The 17701-nt window shown below is 33.3% G+C and overlaps 3 protein-coding genes across 4 annotated transcripts; 2 read left to right on the forward strand and 1 right to left on the reverse strand.

Annotated features, from left to right (window-relative positions):
- The first annotated feature begins 6270 nt into the window (after positions 1-6270).
- LOC105177146 (bidirectional sugar transporter SWEET6b) lies at positions 6271-8716 on the forward strand. Its single transcript, XM_011100190.3, has 6 exons — positions 6271-6430; positions 7079-7115; positions 7414-7630; positions 7744-7905; positions 8008-8130; positions 8276-8716. The coding sequence occupies exons 1-6, from the start codon at positions 6388-6390 to the stop codon at positions 8426-8428; spliced, it is 735 nt and encodes a 244-aa protein (XP_011098492.1). The 5' UTR covers positions 6271-6387; the 3' UTR covers positions 8429-8716.
- A 1207-nt stretch (positions 8717-9923) lies between these two features.
- Positions 9924-13250, forward strand: CYP38 (cyclophilin 38). 2 transcript variants are annotated; one of them, XM_011100188.3, is made up of 7 exons: positions 9924-10285; positions 10457-10753; positions 10885-11084; positions 11996-12231; positions 12362-12504; positions 12629-12700; positions 12803-13250. In XM_011100188.3, exons 1-7 carry the CDS (start codon positions 10100-10102, stop codon positions 13028-13030), a joined length of 1362 nt encoding a protein of 453 aa, XP_011098490.1. In that variant the 5' UTR covers positions 9924-10099; the 3' UTR covers positions 13031-13250. The 2 variants fall into 2 exon arrangements, with proteins under 2 accessions (XP_011098490.1, XP_011098489.1); XM_011100187.3 differs by having other exon boundaries at positions 9926-10285; positions 10454-10753.
- Positions 13251-13360: 110 nt separating this feature from the next.
- On the reverse strand, positions 13361-16686 carry LOC105177145 (serine/threonine-protein kinase 52). Its single transcript, XM_011100189.3, has 6 exons — positions 16264-16686; positions 15208-15329; positions 14647-14843; positions 14307-14481; positions 14097-14231; positions 13361-13901 (listed from the first exon to the last, which is right to left on the reverse strand). The coding sequence occupies exons 1-6, from the start codon at positions 16526-16528 to the stop codon at positions 13695-13697; spliced, it is 1101 nt and encodes a 366-aa protein (XP_011098491.1). The 5' UTR covers positions 16529-16686; the 3' UTR covers positions 13361-13694.
- Positions 16687-17701: the final 1015 nt, after the last annotated feature.

Raw genomic sequence — 17701 nt, forward strand, 5'->3', positions numbered from 1 at the left:
GGTGAGCGAAAATGGTGGAATAAATTTGGTAATATTTAAGAGGATGTAACATCACCCATCTTAATACGTATTTTTAATTGATAAAATTCTATACCTAATGTTGGATATTTGAATGAATTGATGTTACCAAGATATATGTATTAGGAAGAATGTGTAAATGCGGACAAAATTCGATGCACTGTATTAGCATCTATTCTATGCATATAAAACCAGAATATAGTTAATTACATAGGATAATAATCATTCATTCAAGCAACCTTATAATATATATATATATATATATATATATAAATATGTGTGTGTGTGTGTGTGGGGTTTCTTTCTTTAAGATGAAGAGTAGAGATATTCCATATGTAAGAAATGAATTGATGGTCCAGTTTGCATGTGTTGGCCAGTTGTTTGCCCTGGAATTGGATTTCTGCTGGGAATAATACTATAGTGATAATTACTTTATTTTTAAGTTATTTGGAAATTAATAATAATTTGTGGAAAGGTGAGTAAAAAGACGTATTTGGGCAAGGAGTGAAGGGAAAAGAATCTCCTTTATTTAGTGGCACAGGCAAAGGCAGATTATTACGTACATAGTGTTTTGAGATATTCATAGCCTTAATTATTTATGTATTTATATATATTCTCATCCATAAAGCATACTTTATAATGGAATCAAGGGGACAGCCTATCATGTTTCTTTGTCTTCCAACCCAGGTTCAAGAGCCCATTGGATGTACTATTGCAGTTCCTGTTATGTTTTTTATTTTATTTTACGTCTTTTATATATCAATTACTTCATTCATTTTATTTAAATTAATATTTTATACACGTAGTATGTATATATTAAAAAGAATAAAGATAATAAAGAATTCAAATTTGTGCCTCTATCTTTAATATAGCAAGTATATGTATATTTAGGTTCATTTACAAAACATAAGGTACAAAATTTGGACCACATGGAAAAGATTAAATTGAGATACATTTTTTTATTATATAAAAATGATGATTACATATTTCATTAATATTAATGAACTAACAAATATATCAACTCGATCAATAAATTGATAGTACAATGAATTCAAATCGAGTAATGTAAACACATATTACAATAAAATTCACATTAAGTAAGACAAACACCCACACATATAACAGATTAAACACGAATCTATAACCTTCGAATATTAATCAATAGATTAAATCAAAGCATGCTAAAAACTTGTTCTCCATCGAGTGATTGATCTGATGTGAATCCAATACATATAATTCAATTGAAGTGTAGGAGGGGAAAAAAAATTAAAGTGGGTGAGTAGTCAATCGATATATATAGTTGAATTCAAATTCTACTCAACATATATAATTATAAAAATGCATATATATTAAATTAAACCCAGAAAAGATTATCCTCTTAAATATTTAATTTAAGATGTGGATTTGTGTAACCAATTTAATTAAGATTCTTTAGGATGGATGAGTCCAGGAACAAATATATATAGTATATAAAAATTGAATAGAGTGACACGAAATACTAACCCGGAGATATTTTATTCGCGGCGTGGATACGTAATTCATGAACTGATAAGAATATATTCTTAAATCAAAAACTTTTTCTCAATTTGACATCTAATCCCCAAATTATAAATATAGACAGATAATGTCATTTTAAACCAATCACTTTCCTGATTTACTCAATCTTATAAGTGGACGAATATATTTGGAGTACTCCAATCAAAATTACTCGTGATCATGTGGTGAGTATATATTCACAAAAAACTATTTTGTAATAATTATGTTAAAATATAAAAAAAATATTTATCATATACACACAGATAAGATAAGACGATGGCTAATGAAATAAGTTTGAAGAGAATGGAAATAAAAATGTTGGTGGCATAATATTCCAAGGGATGCGCAGACAAGCGCGCGCATCAGACGGATGAAGAGAGGCAACAAAATGCCTTTTTGGTTTCCAATTCCTTATTTGCTAAGGTAAGTCAGAAAAAGAGTAGGTGGAGTGGAGGTATCTTTTGACTCAAAATATAGCGTCTTTACATGCAAAACTCATCTAACTTTAAACCTCAAGTTTCATTGGGTACGCCTTGTAAAACTTTACATAAAGGTGAGGGGTACTGGTAGCGAGATATAATTAGGGGAAAAATAAGAAAATAAAAGCAAAAGCGGGTGAAGAGGAACCACGCTTTTTGAGATGTAATTAGTGGTGCTTTCCTTTGTTGTTTTGGCAGTGGGCTGGGTGCTAATGCCTAATGCCTAATGCTGCTGTGACTGACTTCTCTCTATTGTTTTTTGTTTTGCTATTGTTGTGTCCTTTTCTTTGGCAACTAACTACCCCTTCCTCTATTTTACACATGATGTTAACTATATTCTTCATCACTTTATTTTTGTTTTTTTTTGTACGAGAGTGACGATTTTATAGTTGCATTAATATTTTAATTAATATATTGATTTGATTAATATATTGATATAATAAACAGTTGTCAAATAAATTAACACACAATGAGACAAATACCTGTACACACGGTGATATTCAAATCCATAACCTCAACCCTGTTTATATGGCCTCAATTTTAATTATTAGATCAAGACATCATTGATTAATATAAAGTTTAAATAATACTTATAATATGATCGGTAGAAAATCGTCTTTTGTTTCAATATATTCTTTCTTTTTATCCTGAAAAGTATTATTAATTATAGGAATAAAAGTATTAATCTATATGTTAATCAATAGACGTGTTTCGCAATATATTCGTAAAAAAGTGGGTTTCTATTCAGACCCAATTGGATGTTGGGAAAATCTAGGAATAAAAGGAGACAAGTAGTGGTCTATAATACCAAACCTTGAAGCGATTTGACCCATAGATAAATGGCCCATTATGATTGGGTCTATAATACGAAGCCCAACATCTATTGGAATAAAATCACACTTGAGATTTTGTAATAATTCTCACCATGTATTTCTTCAGTTTTATCTAATTATGTTAATACTGAAAAGCAATAGATGGCGTGGTACGTAGGTAGGGGAGTTGCACAAGTCTTCCAAACAACTCCAGTGCAGTACGTTTGTTGTGAGGCTGTACAGTACATGAAACAAAACCCTATTAACGTTTCCATGGGGACAAGAACACAATATGGTTATACATATTTTCACACGTCTTGCAATTCAAACTAATGTCTCTCCGCAACCCAACCCATGTTCCAATTCTCTCTCATCACCAAACATGCATTCTAAAGACATTATAAGTTCACAACTAATGCCATCCCAAGTTTTTGTTACTGATATGGATAACACATATCACAAGAATTCAAACACGTCTGCCCCGGACCCATCAACAGTGATTCCTTTTCTTAAAAAGATACTTAGATTATTTGAATATTAATTAGGGAAAACTACATTCTCTTTTTCTGAAATTTGGTGCAATTACACATAAATCCTATGTGGTTTGAAAAATTATATATAACACCTCTGATATGTGCTTTTATTTAACAAATAAATTCCTTTGTCAACAAAAAAAAAAAAAAAAATTGGAAACAAATTTAGATTTACTTCTGATTGACTTATTACAGGTCAAATAAATCTTCTTATGATTAGATTACCCTCATACGTTTTCACCCGTTAATACATGTGCGGAGTTATATTTCAACGTTATAAGGGCAATTTAGTCCAAAAAAAAATTATTTGGCCTACAATAAATCAGTAATAAGTCAATCGATGGTCAATATCAATTTTTATTTAATATCAATAAATTTAGTGAATCTTTACACTTATTTGTTAGATGGAGCAAATCACAAAAGTGTAGATATAATTTTCCAAACTATATAGAATCTACATGTATTTACTAAATTTCACAGGAGAAAAATGTTAATTATCCCTATTATATTAATATTGTATCTTAAAAAGTGTAAGAATTTGTTATGCGGTTGCATCAAAGTAAACTAAGGGTCCATACGACCCCATAGAATAATTAAGATGGAAGTCAAACAGTAATAATTATTAATGGATATATAAGGATTGACTCACACGAGCTCTAATATTTTATATTAATTGTATGAATAAATAACATATATTCGTTAATTTTGGATTTACATTATTTAGATCTTAAATAAAAATAAATGATTATAATATATACTATATATAATTAAAGAGGGGTGGATTGGAGTCACAATAATTTTGGTATGTCAATATTAATTTTTAATTTAATTCATTAACTCCCACCCACACATCTAACTTTCCACTCCCCTATTTTCCTTTTTTAATTTTTATTCATTTTGTTGTCTCTATTTCTTTTTATAAATTTAATATTGACTTATTGTTTTATAAATACTTTGTTAAATAATAAATAATTTATAACTATCTTATTTTAAATGATATTTATAGAACAAATTATTTGTGTTTTAAAATAATACATGTATAAATATATGATGAATATAATTCTATAAAAAAAAGTATATTATATAACTTATAAATTTTAGTTCAATACATGTACACATAATTAAAATAATTATGGGATATTATAGATTAATTATACTATAGATATTTTACAATGTATATATATGTTCGATATAATATTTCAAAATTATATTAATAATTTGTATTTTAAAAAATATTTATAAATACAAACAAAAAATTATGTAAAAATATAAGGATTATAAATTTATAAAATTTATACATATTTTATACTCAATGTAAAAATCATATGATTAGGTAGTATTTATTTTGCCACGGTAAGCAGGATGTTGCTTTAAAAAACAAAATACTACTAATTCAAACTTTAAATAAAATGAGTAATTTATATATAATAAAACAAAAATATAGAAGGTATCCAAGTAAATGAGGATAACCGATTTGATTTTATTTTGCCACGTAATTATTATTTTTATTTAAATTTAGATAAGTGTACGACTGTTATCTTTATCTAAAAAAAATTACCCCTTTTTTTTTGATAAATTAGTTAGTAATATAATTTAAATCTTACTTAGATATCTAATGCAATCATTAAAAATATATTCTATTTTTTCTTAGATTTAGATAAGCTCCATTGATTGTTTTTATTAGAAAAATCAGTTATTAATAATTATCTTTATTCACTTATCAAGTTTGGTGAAAGTCAAAACATTGATAATTATTAATAATGGATAAGAATTGAGTCCAAGGAAGGGCAAATTAATATTTTGGTGCTTTTCGGTATTGGATGTACGGATAATTTTTCAAAAGATATGGTATGTGCAAATAATTTAATTACTCAATTATTGAGTATCGATCGACCCTTCAGTACTGTAATTATATCAAATCATCCATTTAAATACTGAATTTCAGCAATAGGATAATGTGCAGATTTAAAAGGATTCCATTAATTACTGTTGAAAATAGAAATAAAAGTTTTTAAATATTGACTTATAAAGTAAAAATCTCAGAAAAAAAAAGAAAATAACTACAATTTATTTTCAAAGAAACACTCAACTTTGACCTACTAGTCAGCAACCAAATTCAAAGAGTCCCACGACAAAGGGGTGTGCAATTTTTGATGAATCGATCCAACCGGAAATTAGTCTTTTATTGAATATCCAATAAAAAAATTTAGGTTCGATTTATGGGGTTTTTTTTTATTTAGATTATTCGATTCGATTTTAATTTTTTACGCCGGTTAACTAAATCGAACCGAATAATAAATTTTAAATATCTTAATATGTATTTATAATAAAAAAATAATTTTATTGTTAATTAACATTATATGTATTTTTATAACTTTGAATTAATTTGATATAAAAATCGAACCGAACAGAAATAATTTGATTTTTATCGAACCAAATAAAATATTTAGGTTGGATATTCGGTACAGTGTTTGAGTCGTACCGAAATTTTAGTTAACCAAACCTTCGGTTGGGTTAATGAAATTGAACAGCCCTATCCACAAAAGGACATGCTATGTGTTCTCACATTACCAAAACCGTACTCATGCAAAACGTAGCCCTAAAATTAAAATGGATAATCACAGATTTGAGTCAAAGTAAAACTAAATAATTACTATAATAGGAAAGAGTGAAAGGATTGAGGTTAAGTAATAGGAAGGGGGTTGGTTTAAACAAAACAACTTCGAGTGGAATACGGAGTCTGAGTAAAAGCTGTTTGAGTAGGGTGAGTATAGTTGTGCGATTGTGTAGAATTCAGATTCCGATAAGTAATTGAATTCTGTTAGGATTTGTTTGTTGTATCTCAGTCCAACTCCAAACAATTGTGTGTATAAATACGGATATCCAAAGCCAGTTTATTCCTACTCAATACTCACGTTTATTCTCCCTTCTTCTCTTCGCTTATTGTTTTCCCTCCTGCCGCCGCCCTTCTCTCTATTTACCTTTTTGCTTCTCTCTGAATCTGCGAAGATGCACGGACAAGAGCTCACTCGTTTTGTCATTGGCATTATTGGTTCGTACTTTGATGCTTTTTAGTTTTTCTCTGCGCCTCTTGTTTTGCGCCATGCAAACTTCGGGAATTGTGTGTATATGTGCGTGTATAGGCATGGCGTGATTTTACTTTAGGTTTATTCAAAGCTAATGACCGATTTGATTTCTTTTATTCTTTTATAATTGTGATAAGCGACTGTTGATTGTATTTTTGTGTTCTTAGAGGCATTAAGTACATGTTAGGTTATGATTTTATGTATTCTGTTGTGTGACTGCGTTGTTAATGGTTAAAGTGAAAGGTTGGTTGTAGATTTTCCTCTTTACTGGACGGTTTGTTACTGCTGTTGTTCTCACGTAGAATCCGTGAACCAGGTGTTATGCTCATTAGAATAGGAAAAACAAGTACTAAAACTTTTTGCTGGGAGTATAATTGTGATTTATTAGATGAATGCCAGGCAAAACATGGATTAATCTGTTCTTTCTTTTTGGTCCTCATCTTTTTCCACTACTGGTAATTAGTACATATGTGTAGAGTAAAACTTGTATTTTATCAGCAAATAAATCTTAACACGCATATTAGACTTTAAGATCCAGCAATAATATCTGGATCTCTTTCTTGTATTTACTGGTTCTTTTGCCTTGACTTAATTTTTTGTATTTTCTTTTGTAGGGAATGTCATCTCGGGACTGCTGTTTCTCTCGCCAACGTAATATTTTGTTCTCTTATCTCCTTAATTTTATAGTCAATCAGCTTTACGTTTTGATTAGTTTAGCCTTTTACCAAGCAAAAAATTCTCGACACACACACACACACACAAATTCTCGTGTCTGTTGATCAGCCTACGGTTTAGAAATCTGATTAAACGAAAGCAGTGACAAGTTGTGTGATTACCATGAAATCGACCCTTGTCTTTTTTGTCAATCTTTGGCAGTCTATTGTATAGACAAGTTCATTATCGCATAGTACAACTTGATGTTTCAACTGATTGACATTGTAATTTGTAGGCCTACTTTCTGGAGAATACACAAGAAGAAAACCACTGAGGCGTTTCACCCATATCCATACCTGGCCTCCGTGATGAACTGTGTCTTGTGGATCTTCTATGGTTTACCAATAGTTCATCCTAACAGCATTCTTGTGGTTACCATCAATTCCGCTGGGCTCTTTCTGGAGTTGTGTTACCTGGCCATTTTCTTCTGCTATACCAACAAAAAGAACAGGGTAAGCCTTCCGTTAGATCATGTTTCAATGGCTGTTCTTTTAAGTTATCAGTTGATACGAGGGTGATTTGATTCAATATGTTAAACTAGAAACTTTCTTGATAATTTTATCAGGGGATCATAGTCCTTTTCCTTTTGGCTGAGGCTGCATTGCTTGCTGGTATTGTGGTTATCACTCTCGTCTGCTTTCACACACACGTCAAAAGGTCCATGTTTGTGGGGATTGTCTGTATTGTGTTTGGGATTATTATGTACGGCTCCCCGCTGTCCATTGTTGTAAGTACTCTCTCTTTATAATATATCTCTTGCTGTATATACGTCAAAAATTAACCCCATCTTAATCATGGCTTGATTGTGTTAATTCAACTGAATAACCAGGCGAAAGTTGTAAGGACGAAGAGTGCTGAATTCTTGCCCTTTTGGCTCTGCCTGGCTGGTTTTTCCAATGGCGTCGTCTGGTTCGCTTATGCCAACCTCTACAGTTTTGACCTCTATATTGCTGTAAGTTCATTTTACAACATGATAAATACACATAACATACTATTAATACCTAATATATACACAAAGCATTACTTACACAATTCATTCTTCCCTTACGTTTTTGTATGTACTATATGTGATGTTGATTGTGGTATTATTGGTGTAGATTGGAAATGGAGTTGGAGGATTTTTGGGTCTCGTCCAGCTCCTTGTATACGGTTTTTACACCTTCAAGGCGTGGAGAAGAGGTCCGGTGCAAACTGATGTGAAGCCTGGTGAGGTGCAGCTCCAGAACGTGGCAAATAGGCCGTCAGTCTGATTTCCCTTTTCAGGGAATTAGCTTTATTTTGCTTAGATTTTTACTTTGGAGACACCATCTATAGTTTTTCGGTTCCTAGACTAGGGTATCTTTTAGGTCTTTTTTTTTATTTCATTTTTAGACTTTTAGAGTAGTTTACAGTTTTATTTCGAGTCTACTTTTGTTTTTTTTTTTTGGTTATTTCGTTTTTAGACTTTTAGAGTAGTTTACAGTTTTATTTCGAGTCTACTTTTGTTTTTTTTTTTTGGTTATTTCGTTTTTGGACTTTTAGAGTAGTTTACAGTTTTATTTCGAGGCTCTACTTTAATTTTAATGTGTTTGATCAGATTTCATAATAGTTTGGAATGTGACTCAATATTTTAATCTTATCACTTCACTTAAACGAAATATTTTTGACTCTGAACTAATATTATCTCCTTTTATATAAAAAGAATAGAATTAATGTTTTATGAATTATCATAATTGGAATTAGATTTTCTGGAAAAAAAAGAATTCTGAAGAGTTCTTTGCAAATGCCTTCTACATAATTGAATGTCAATCAAAAAGTTTTGTAAAAAAAGGAGCATAAATTTGGTTACATAGTCTTTGATTTCAATTTTGGTCCATCTTCGAGATAGATCAAAACATATAGGTTTTACAACTAAAAAAGTTATATATATACTCATATATATATATATATATATAAAGACATGATTTGATAATCAACACTAGTTTTTATCTTTCACTAAACAACATAAAAAATATCATACTTATTTTATATTACCTCCAAAAATAAATCCAAACATACACACTATCTCTAACACATACTTATCTATTTTTGTTTTTTCCTCTCTATTTCCACATAATACACCAAAACAAGTTAAAAATAAAAACAAGTTAAACATAAAAGCAAGTGTTTTGATTGTTGTTCTGGAAATACCTCACTATTTTGCCTTGAGATGATGAAAGTAACCTACCAATTTACACATTGGATTTCAATTTAATTTTCTACACATTTCTTTCCTGCCAGTTCTAGATGATTTATTTACTTCTCCCTCTTGGAACTTTCCAACTATATGGTATAATTACGATTTTGGCACTTAAACAAAGCCATTTATACAATTTTGGTTTTAAAATAATTTAAGATTGTAATTTTGGTTGTCAAAATGTTGTTTCTTGCATTTAACAAAAATTTCATTTGCGAAAAAAAAAAAAAAACCTATTTTCCTTTGATGTTGTGGTATTTTTTACGTTTTGTACCCCTTAATGGTAGGCCCAATTTGATGACTATATATTTCTGCACGTTTTCTCTTTGGGAAAGACGGTAGGCCCAATTGGATGGCACTTCATCGCTCAACATTAACAATGATGGATTGGGTTGGGCTCCTAGGCCCAAATATTAATAGCCCACAACTCTCAAAAATTAAAAGCCGACACTCCATCTGACGGATGACAAGCATAGCTGGATTTGAAGATCATGTTATCCAGAGTGTGAGGTTGACTGAAAGCATTCCGCTTTAATTTTCCACCTACTCTTTGGATCGGGTTTCGCTACTTCACTAGATTTTTCTTCCCTACAAAACCTTATCTTCTCTCCGATATTATTGCTTTTTTTTCGGTTTTGTTTTCTTAATATTTACAAGATTCTAATGTTGCTATCTTTTTGCTAAAACTGTGACAAGTTTTTCATCAATGGCAGTCACTGTTTCATGCCACCTATACTCGTTTTCACAATTAACAGCGCCCCACAAACTTATTAGCTATAAGCTTCCATCTAAATGCATCAAACTTTCATCTGTCCGTAATGCTTCCTCTGAGCAGTTTAAACCCCTTTGTTCCTCGGAGAAATCAACTTCATTTGAGCCCAGAGATGAACAGGTCAATTCTCCTTGATTGCTTCCCATTTCTAAGATTTCTTGTTCTTTTTCTAAAATGAGTGATCTGTGTTGTGCTTTGAGTTCTGGGAATTTCTCGAGTTTTTGTGTTGAATTTTATGTCAAGTTGAAGTTTAACGTGGTATTTGACAAAACATATTTCTGATTTCAGCAGAGAGATAGGTTCTCTTCAATAAAGAAAAGCGCGATTTCAATTGCGTTGGCAGTGGGATTGGTGACCGGATTTCCGGATTTGGTATGTTTAGGACAGGCGAATGCAGCACCTATTGCTCCAGCATTGCCAGATGTTTCAGTTTTGATTTCAGGGCCGCCAATTAAGGACCCCGGGGCTTTGTTGAGATATGCATTGCCTATTGACAATAAGGCTATAAGAGAAGTTCAGAAGCCGCTTGAGGATATTACTGAAAGTCTAAAGGTTGCTGGGGTCAAAGCCCTTGATTCAGTTGAAAGAGTGAGGAACCAGTTCCTTTCTTGATATTTTAGTACTTTCCTCATGTTTATAGAATATTTTTGAACAACGTGCTAAAGGGATTTTGCAATGTGTTGATGGTTGTTTTGTTGTCCCTTTTGCTTGAGGTTTAGAATGTTAGACAGGCGACGAGGGCTCTCAAGCAAGGCAGAACCTTGATCGTTGGAGGTCTGGCAAAGTCAAAGGTTGATGACGGGATTGAATTGCTTAACAAACTGGAAGCAGGATTGGATGAGCTTCAAAAGATTGTTGAGGACAGAAACCGTGATGCAGTTGCCCCTAAACAGAAAGAGCTGCTCAATTATGTTGGAGGGTGAGTATAAACAATTGTTTTTATTGTTAATCATTCTGGATTTGTCGAAAATGTGTTTGCTGTAATTTTGTAGAAGAGCTGTTGTGACTTAAACTATATACAGAAATATGTGCAAGAAATCTCAGTAGAGACTGCAAATAAATTTTGCAGAGCAACCTGAATAAGTCGCATATAATTCTTGTAATCTGATGCTTAAGATTCATTATCATAGTCATTGACTATTCATTTGATTAAAAAGGTGCTGCTTTTTTAGGACAATATGATGTAATAGCAGATGCTTGGAGTTGATAGAACTCTTTACTTTTGTAACCGAGAGTTGCTTATCATGTTAGTTTGTCGATCAACATCAACCAATGGCTGTGGGAAACTCTTAGATGTTCTCCTATTCATGTTTCACATTTTGCTATTCTCCACATATGACCATGTCTTGCAAGGATCCAAACAGTCTAGTTGTATGGCACAACCCAAGGTACCTGTTGATATAACGTGTGAATGCATTGTCTTGTGGATTTGATGCCTTCCAGATAGATTTCTAAGATATTTTCTGCAATGAGAATGTTATTGTGTAGTCGTACCTCTCCGAAATTGAGTATCCATTATGGTCTGGACCAGCCAGCTCGACTATTTTCTTGGATGCACAAGCAAAGATATTATCGTTCAAAGATTGATAATACTGATATTATCAAAATTAAACTAGTTGAAGGATACATTCAAACATGGAGAGAAGAAGTACATCTTATCCTTTAAGATCCCCTGATGACCAGAATCGTTGTGTATTTCTACTAAGTTCCGCTTAGGCCCAGAGGATGGGAAGAGCTTAAAAATTTAGTCTTCCTAAAATATGCTTTTCTCATTTAAACCCTTGTCATTGACTGCAGCTGAGATCTTCGTGGGGCATTGGGTTTCTGCAGTGTTGAAGAGGATATGGTGGACGGCTTTCCATATGAAGTGCCTGAAGAATACAAAAATATGCCATTACTAAAGGGAAGAGCAACTGTGGATATGAAGGTCAAGGTCAAGGACAATCCTAACGTGAATGAATGTGTATTCCGTATTGTTCTGGATGGTTATAATGCCCCTGTAACGGCTGGAAATTTCGTTGATTTGGTGCAAAGGCATTTCTATGACGGCATGGAGATCCAGAGAGGCAAGTCCGCTTGAATTTAAATTTTCTTTAATATTCTATACCATCTCCAATACATCCTTATCAAAGTTATTACTAGACCTTTTTTTTCCAATGATGCTAATAGAGTGTAATCTTTATTGCTGCTTCTCAGCGGATGGATTTGTAGTCCAAACAGGAGATCCTGAAGGTCCAGCTGAGGGCTTCATTGACCCCAGTACAGAAAAAACCCGTACAATTCCTCTGGAGATTATGGTGAATGGAGAAAAGGCACCCTTCTATGGAGAAACTCTAGAAGTAAGTTCACAACCTTATATTAGGCCCTCCCTTCCATTGTTTTCACCTTTCCCCGGACCTCATCTTAGAAGTGTCTGAATTTAATTTCCTCTCCAAATTTGATACCATTTATTTTCTTGGGCAGGAACTTGGTCTATACAAGGCTCAAACAAAGCTTCCGTTTAATGCATTTGGGACCATGGCTATGGCTCGAGAGGTGCGATTTCTAATTTAATGAACAGATGTCACGAATCAGATATTTTCACTTGATTTTATAGTTAACATTACTCTCTGAATCTGTTGGTTTTCATGATGTCAGGAATTTGAGAACAATTCTGCCTCAAGCCAGGTATTTTGGCTGTTGAAAGAAAGTGAACTAACTCCTAGCAATGCCAACATATTGGATGGTCGGTATGCCGTATTTGGTTATGTGACAGAAAATGAAGATTTTCTGGCAGACCTCAAAGTTGGAGATGTTATAGAGTCAATGCAAGTTGTAGCAGGCTTGGATCATCTTGTCAACCCAAGCTACAAGATTGCTGGTTAGGCATCTAGTTTCTGCTATTGGTTTAAGGATCAAATATTCACCTGACGAGCCTGAGATAACTTCAACTTCATGCAAGAGTGAGACTTCTAATTCTTTGTATTCGGTAAAACTGTTGGAGCACTGGGATTAAGAGAGACAGCCTATTTCTTCATGTTTTTGCAACCCCTCGTCTGTAATAAGACATTCATTTTAAGAATTAAGGTCAATATATTTTATCCAACTTATTCTTCCTCTTATTGTAGTAAACCGCCCTCTTTAGACCCATTTAAGTTCAGTTGTTTCAATCAGGTTTATATATCTCGGAGAATGCATAAAATTTGAGACTTGAAAGGCATAAGAAAGTACTCTTATAATTCAATATCAAGAACTGACCGACAGTTTTGCTGATTTGAGATTGACCATTAGATAGACAGAGGCAAACCCCATATTCACCAAGATGATCACATTCCTCGCAAACCACAAGGTAACAACATCTACTATGCTTACCTTTTCTAGCGATGTTATGACACAAGCACGTTAATATTTTGATGCCCACCAGCCTAACACTTCAAATGCATATAGCTTCAAAGACGTCAACTTCAAACCACATATCTGCTGGTTGACTACGACTTCTACTTAAAATATTTAGAACTTCAGAAGTTGTAACTTCTGAAACTTTGATTCCTCAAGGCCCTCGATGCCTGCGGAAGCAGAAACAACCTTGAGACTGATCAAGGGGAATCATACCCCCACCCTTTGATGTGTCAATTGCTTCCAACATGGAAACAACCTCATCCATTTCCGGCCTCTTGTCAGGATTGGCATCCCAGCATCGTTTCATTACATTGGCAAGAGAGTTTGGGCAACATCGAGGTATCTCTGGCCTCAGATTCTGCATTTCAATAACAAAACGTTCAATATTTCCATACAAATAGGTACAAAAATTATTGCACTTTCATATGAAATAATACTTCCCACAAAGAGAGAGGAAAACAGTATTCATATTGTGTTCACATTGAAGCATTTGCAAAACAGAGAGATACACACCAGCTGAAGGCAAAGAGTGATAATTTTCAGATTTATGCACCTGGCGAACAACAGCTGAAGTCAATTCTGAGAAACTGAGGTCTGGATACGGCATGTCACAGCAATATATCTCCCATAAGCAAATACCAAAACTGTATACATCACATTTCCTATTGTAAGGGTTACCATTGAGGACCTGCAATAGATAGAATAAGGAGGCCGTAAGGGCAGCAGAAGACAATGAACATCTGCAAAAGGTCATATAAAATACCTCAGGTGCCATGTAACCAAGGGTTCCAGTCTCGCCAGTCATTTCATTAGGATTTGAAGCCTCGATACGTGCGACCCCGAAATCAGCTATTTTTACTGTTCGATTCTTGTCGAGAAGCATATTCTCAGTTTTCACATCCCTGTGGACAATCTTTTTGTAGTGAAGATAGCTTAACCTGTAAAACATTGGCACCAACAGCTCAAGTGCGTAACTTGGACCAGATGCAACACCAATTTACTAATGATATAATGCACCACCAACTTACTGAGCACAAATGTCACAACCAGTGTTGGAAAGTATGTGACAAAGTGAATTGCATAAAATTGAATTCAAAGTTTACCCTCGCGCAAGATCCAAAGCTAGTTGGATAACAACTTTGAAAGCAAGTTTCCTCCTTCGGTTCTTTATGAGGAAATTTTTAAGGGCGCCTCCAGGTAGATATTCAACTACAACACAACAAACATTACGTGGCATGCTGAAATGACCATTATCTTTCTGTATGTTTAGCTCTGATGCGCCCATCGTGGCTCCTATGAACTGCAAAAGGGTGATTAGCGGGAAGGCACAAGAACAATTTTGAGAAATCTTCTTTGTTCCGAAACTTTTTGCAAGGACACACCAAGAAGATTGTTGAAATTCCACAAAAAAGCTTGAGGCGAGAAAGCAGCAGAATTAATCTTTATAAAGGTTCTTTCTTGTAGAATTAAATCTTCATTTTTTTCTTAGCATGTAAGACACAAGAAACTTCATGGAGCAAACAACTATCAATGTCAATTTAAAATCATTCCAACAAATTGAGGAGAAAAACACACACAATAAATGGTCAGCTAATTTGTGCAGTAAAAGATAAAGGACATATGAAAGGAAAAAAAGAGAGAATATTTTAGCAGCAAGCGTTTACCTTGGTTACGTTAGGATGATCAAGCTTGTGCCACACAGAAACTTCTTGGGCAAAAGCGGCTCTAAGTGAAGCTATTTCAGCCTGTGTCCTGTGGCCTTCTTCTCCCCAGTCAAGAAGTTTTACTGAAGACAAAAGAGGAAAAGAATTAACCATTTATGGTGCAAAGTATGAACATCTATGCACTGAATTCCAAACCTTGATGTCAAGAAAGTCAGGGGATTGATTCCAGACTGATAAACAATGGATTGCCAGACTGATAAACCATGGATTGGCTAACACCACATTTATCATCTTCGCATTGAAATCAAGCAAGGGAGAGAATGAAATGCAGTAGCAACTCAATATTGGTTTAAACTCTATGACCCGGACTATCATGGTAAATTCTTCTCACTGTCCTGCCTAATTTATTTCACACTTAGTTCTTGCCTTGCCATCTTTGGCAGCTCCTTTGTTTTCCCTTTTCCCATTATGTGAATGGAAAAGCTGAAAGCTGCTGACCACTTCAAGCAAATAACCATTCCCAGAAAGCACGGCTCAACCCAACAACCTAAACACTACCTTAGTCCTCACAATCTTTACAGAATGATCACGAGGGTGAACAGATGCATAGACAACGAGATATCAACTTGGAGGTGCAATTCTTGAATGAAACAGGAAATGGAACATTCTCGGTGTCACCTTATGGACGCACAGATGTTCTACAGAACATATAACAAAGACAACAAATGGCCGCATAGATTAATTTCATGACCTTATTGACGCAAAATCGGCCATATGCCAATAGCTAAATAAATGTGTAGCTGAGGTATTTGCCACACCTACATGGGAGCATCCAACATCCCCAGAATGTAAGCCAATTAAGCAGCATATCTCACAACAAAAACATCTTTCCCACAACAACGAAGACCCAAAGCAGCTCAATGCAATTCACATACGATATAGAAATGATTATTAATACACTAACATCCTGAAATTTTATTCCTCTAAGAAAAAGGAGAGTCTTTAATAAAAAAAAAAAAAGAAAAAAGAAAAACAATGTCGAAATCTCGAAAATACCTGCAACATCTTGTCCATCATAAATGCCGCGATGAACGGTTCCAAAAGTACCACGTGCTATGACGGATTTGATAACAAGCTTGGAGGGGTCGATTTCCCATTCATGCCTCACCGGAATCTCCCTCATCTCTTCTTCTAGCTGTCTTTTCTTCTCTAAAGTCAAAGCTCTGGTGAGATGGCGGTGGAGTTGTTCATCGAGGCTCTTCAGATCTATTTGATCCGCCCTCACAAACCCACCGTCTCCGCCGCGAATGTCTTCCGCCATTTCTGGTGACGCGCTACCACCAATGCGAGGTTGGGGGCAAGAGGAAACAGGTAGCAACTGTCAGTATCCTTGGGAAGTTTTATCAGTTGGGATTTGGACTCATTTATCAGAGGACTTGTCAGTCAGATTAATAGTTACGTGTGTGTGAGCTCTTGTGACTACCATTTATCTAATCTGCTCTATCCCCATTTCCACCTTTTTCTTTGTTTAAATTCTAACTAATTAATATTTTACAAAAAGATTATGAAGAATATAATGTGATTTAATTAAACTAATATATTTTATATCCATGGACTACATTTTTAAACTTTTTTTTTTTTTTACAAATTTTTAATTTTTTTTTAAAAAAAATACTGCAAGTGCAAAGTTAACAAATTCATAGATCGATCAAAGGATTGCATAATTTCATCAAACATTCAGAAAGTATTTATAATTTTTCAAATAAGAAGAGATATTAATAATTATGTCAAATTTGAAAAGAGATCGTTGTAAAATATGTTAATAGTTATTATAAAGATATCTCCTTAATAAAAATATATATGTATTATAGATAAAATATTAATTCCCAAAAAGACAAAGCATGGGGTGCCGACCAGTTGACCAAACAAAGTTCGTAGAGCTAATTTGCACGGAGGTGTCCGAACCGTAGGACAAGCATAAACTCATATATTCTTACTCATTATTTTACTAAATACATTTGACACGTATTCCTTAGTGCACATATAAAATATATATATTTTTTTCTCTTTACGAATTTCGTGTTGAGACTTTTCTATCAATCCAAGTATAGCACATTCTCGAAAACATTTAGTGATAATTTTATAATGTCATATTTTGATAAAAGGATTCAAATTTGGGAAAAGGCAATCAAATGAATCGCTATTAAAGGAATATAAAATTTATTACAAATTTAAAGTGGGAGATTGAGAATTTAAAAATCTTTCATAGTATTTCATTAGCCAAATAAGGTCAAAAAGATTTCTTATTGCAGATTAAAAATTTTCAATTCAAATACATCTTAAAAATATTTTTGCCTAATTAGTTTATCATATTTATTCTTAAAATACTACAGATATGAATTTTGAACAAATTTACATTCACAAGATTTTCGAAATAAAACTAATATTTTAATCCAGTCATTTGTGGAAGTACGTACTTGTAATAGGGGCCTCA

Source organism: Sesamum indicum, linkage group LG9 (assembly GCF_026168435.1).
Source record: "Sesamum indicum cultivar Baizhima isolate 11 linkage group LG9, ASM2616843v1, whole genome shotgun sequence".
Taxonomy (NCBI): Eukaryota; Viridiplantae; Streptophyta; class Magnoliopsida; order Lamiales; family Pedaliaceae; genus Sesamum; species Sesamum indicum.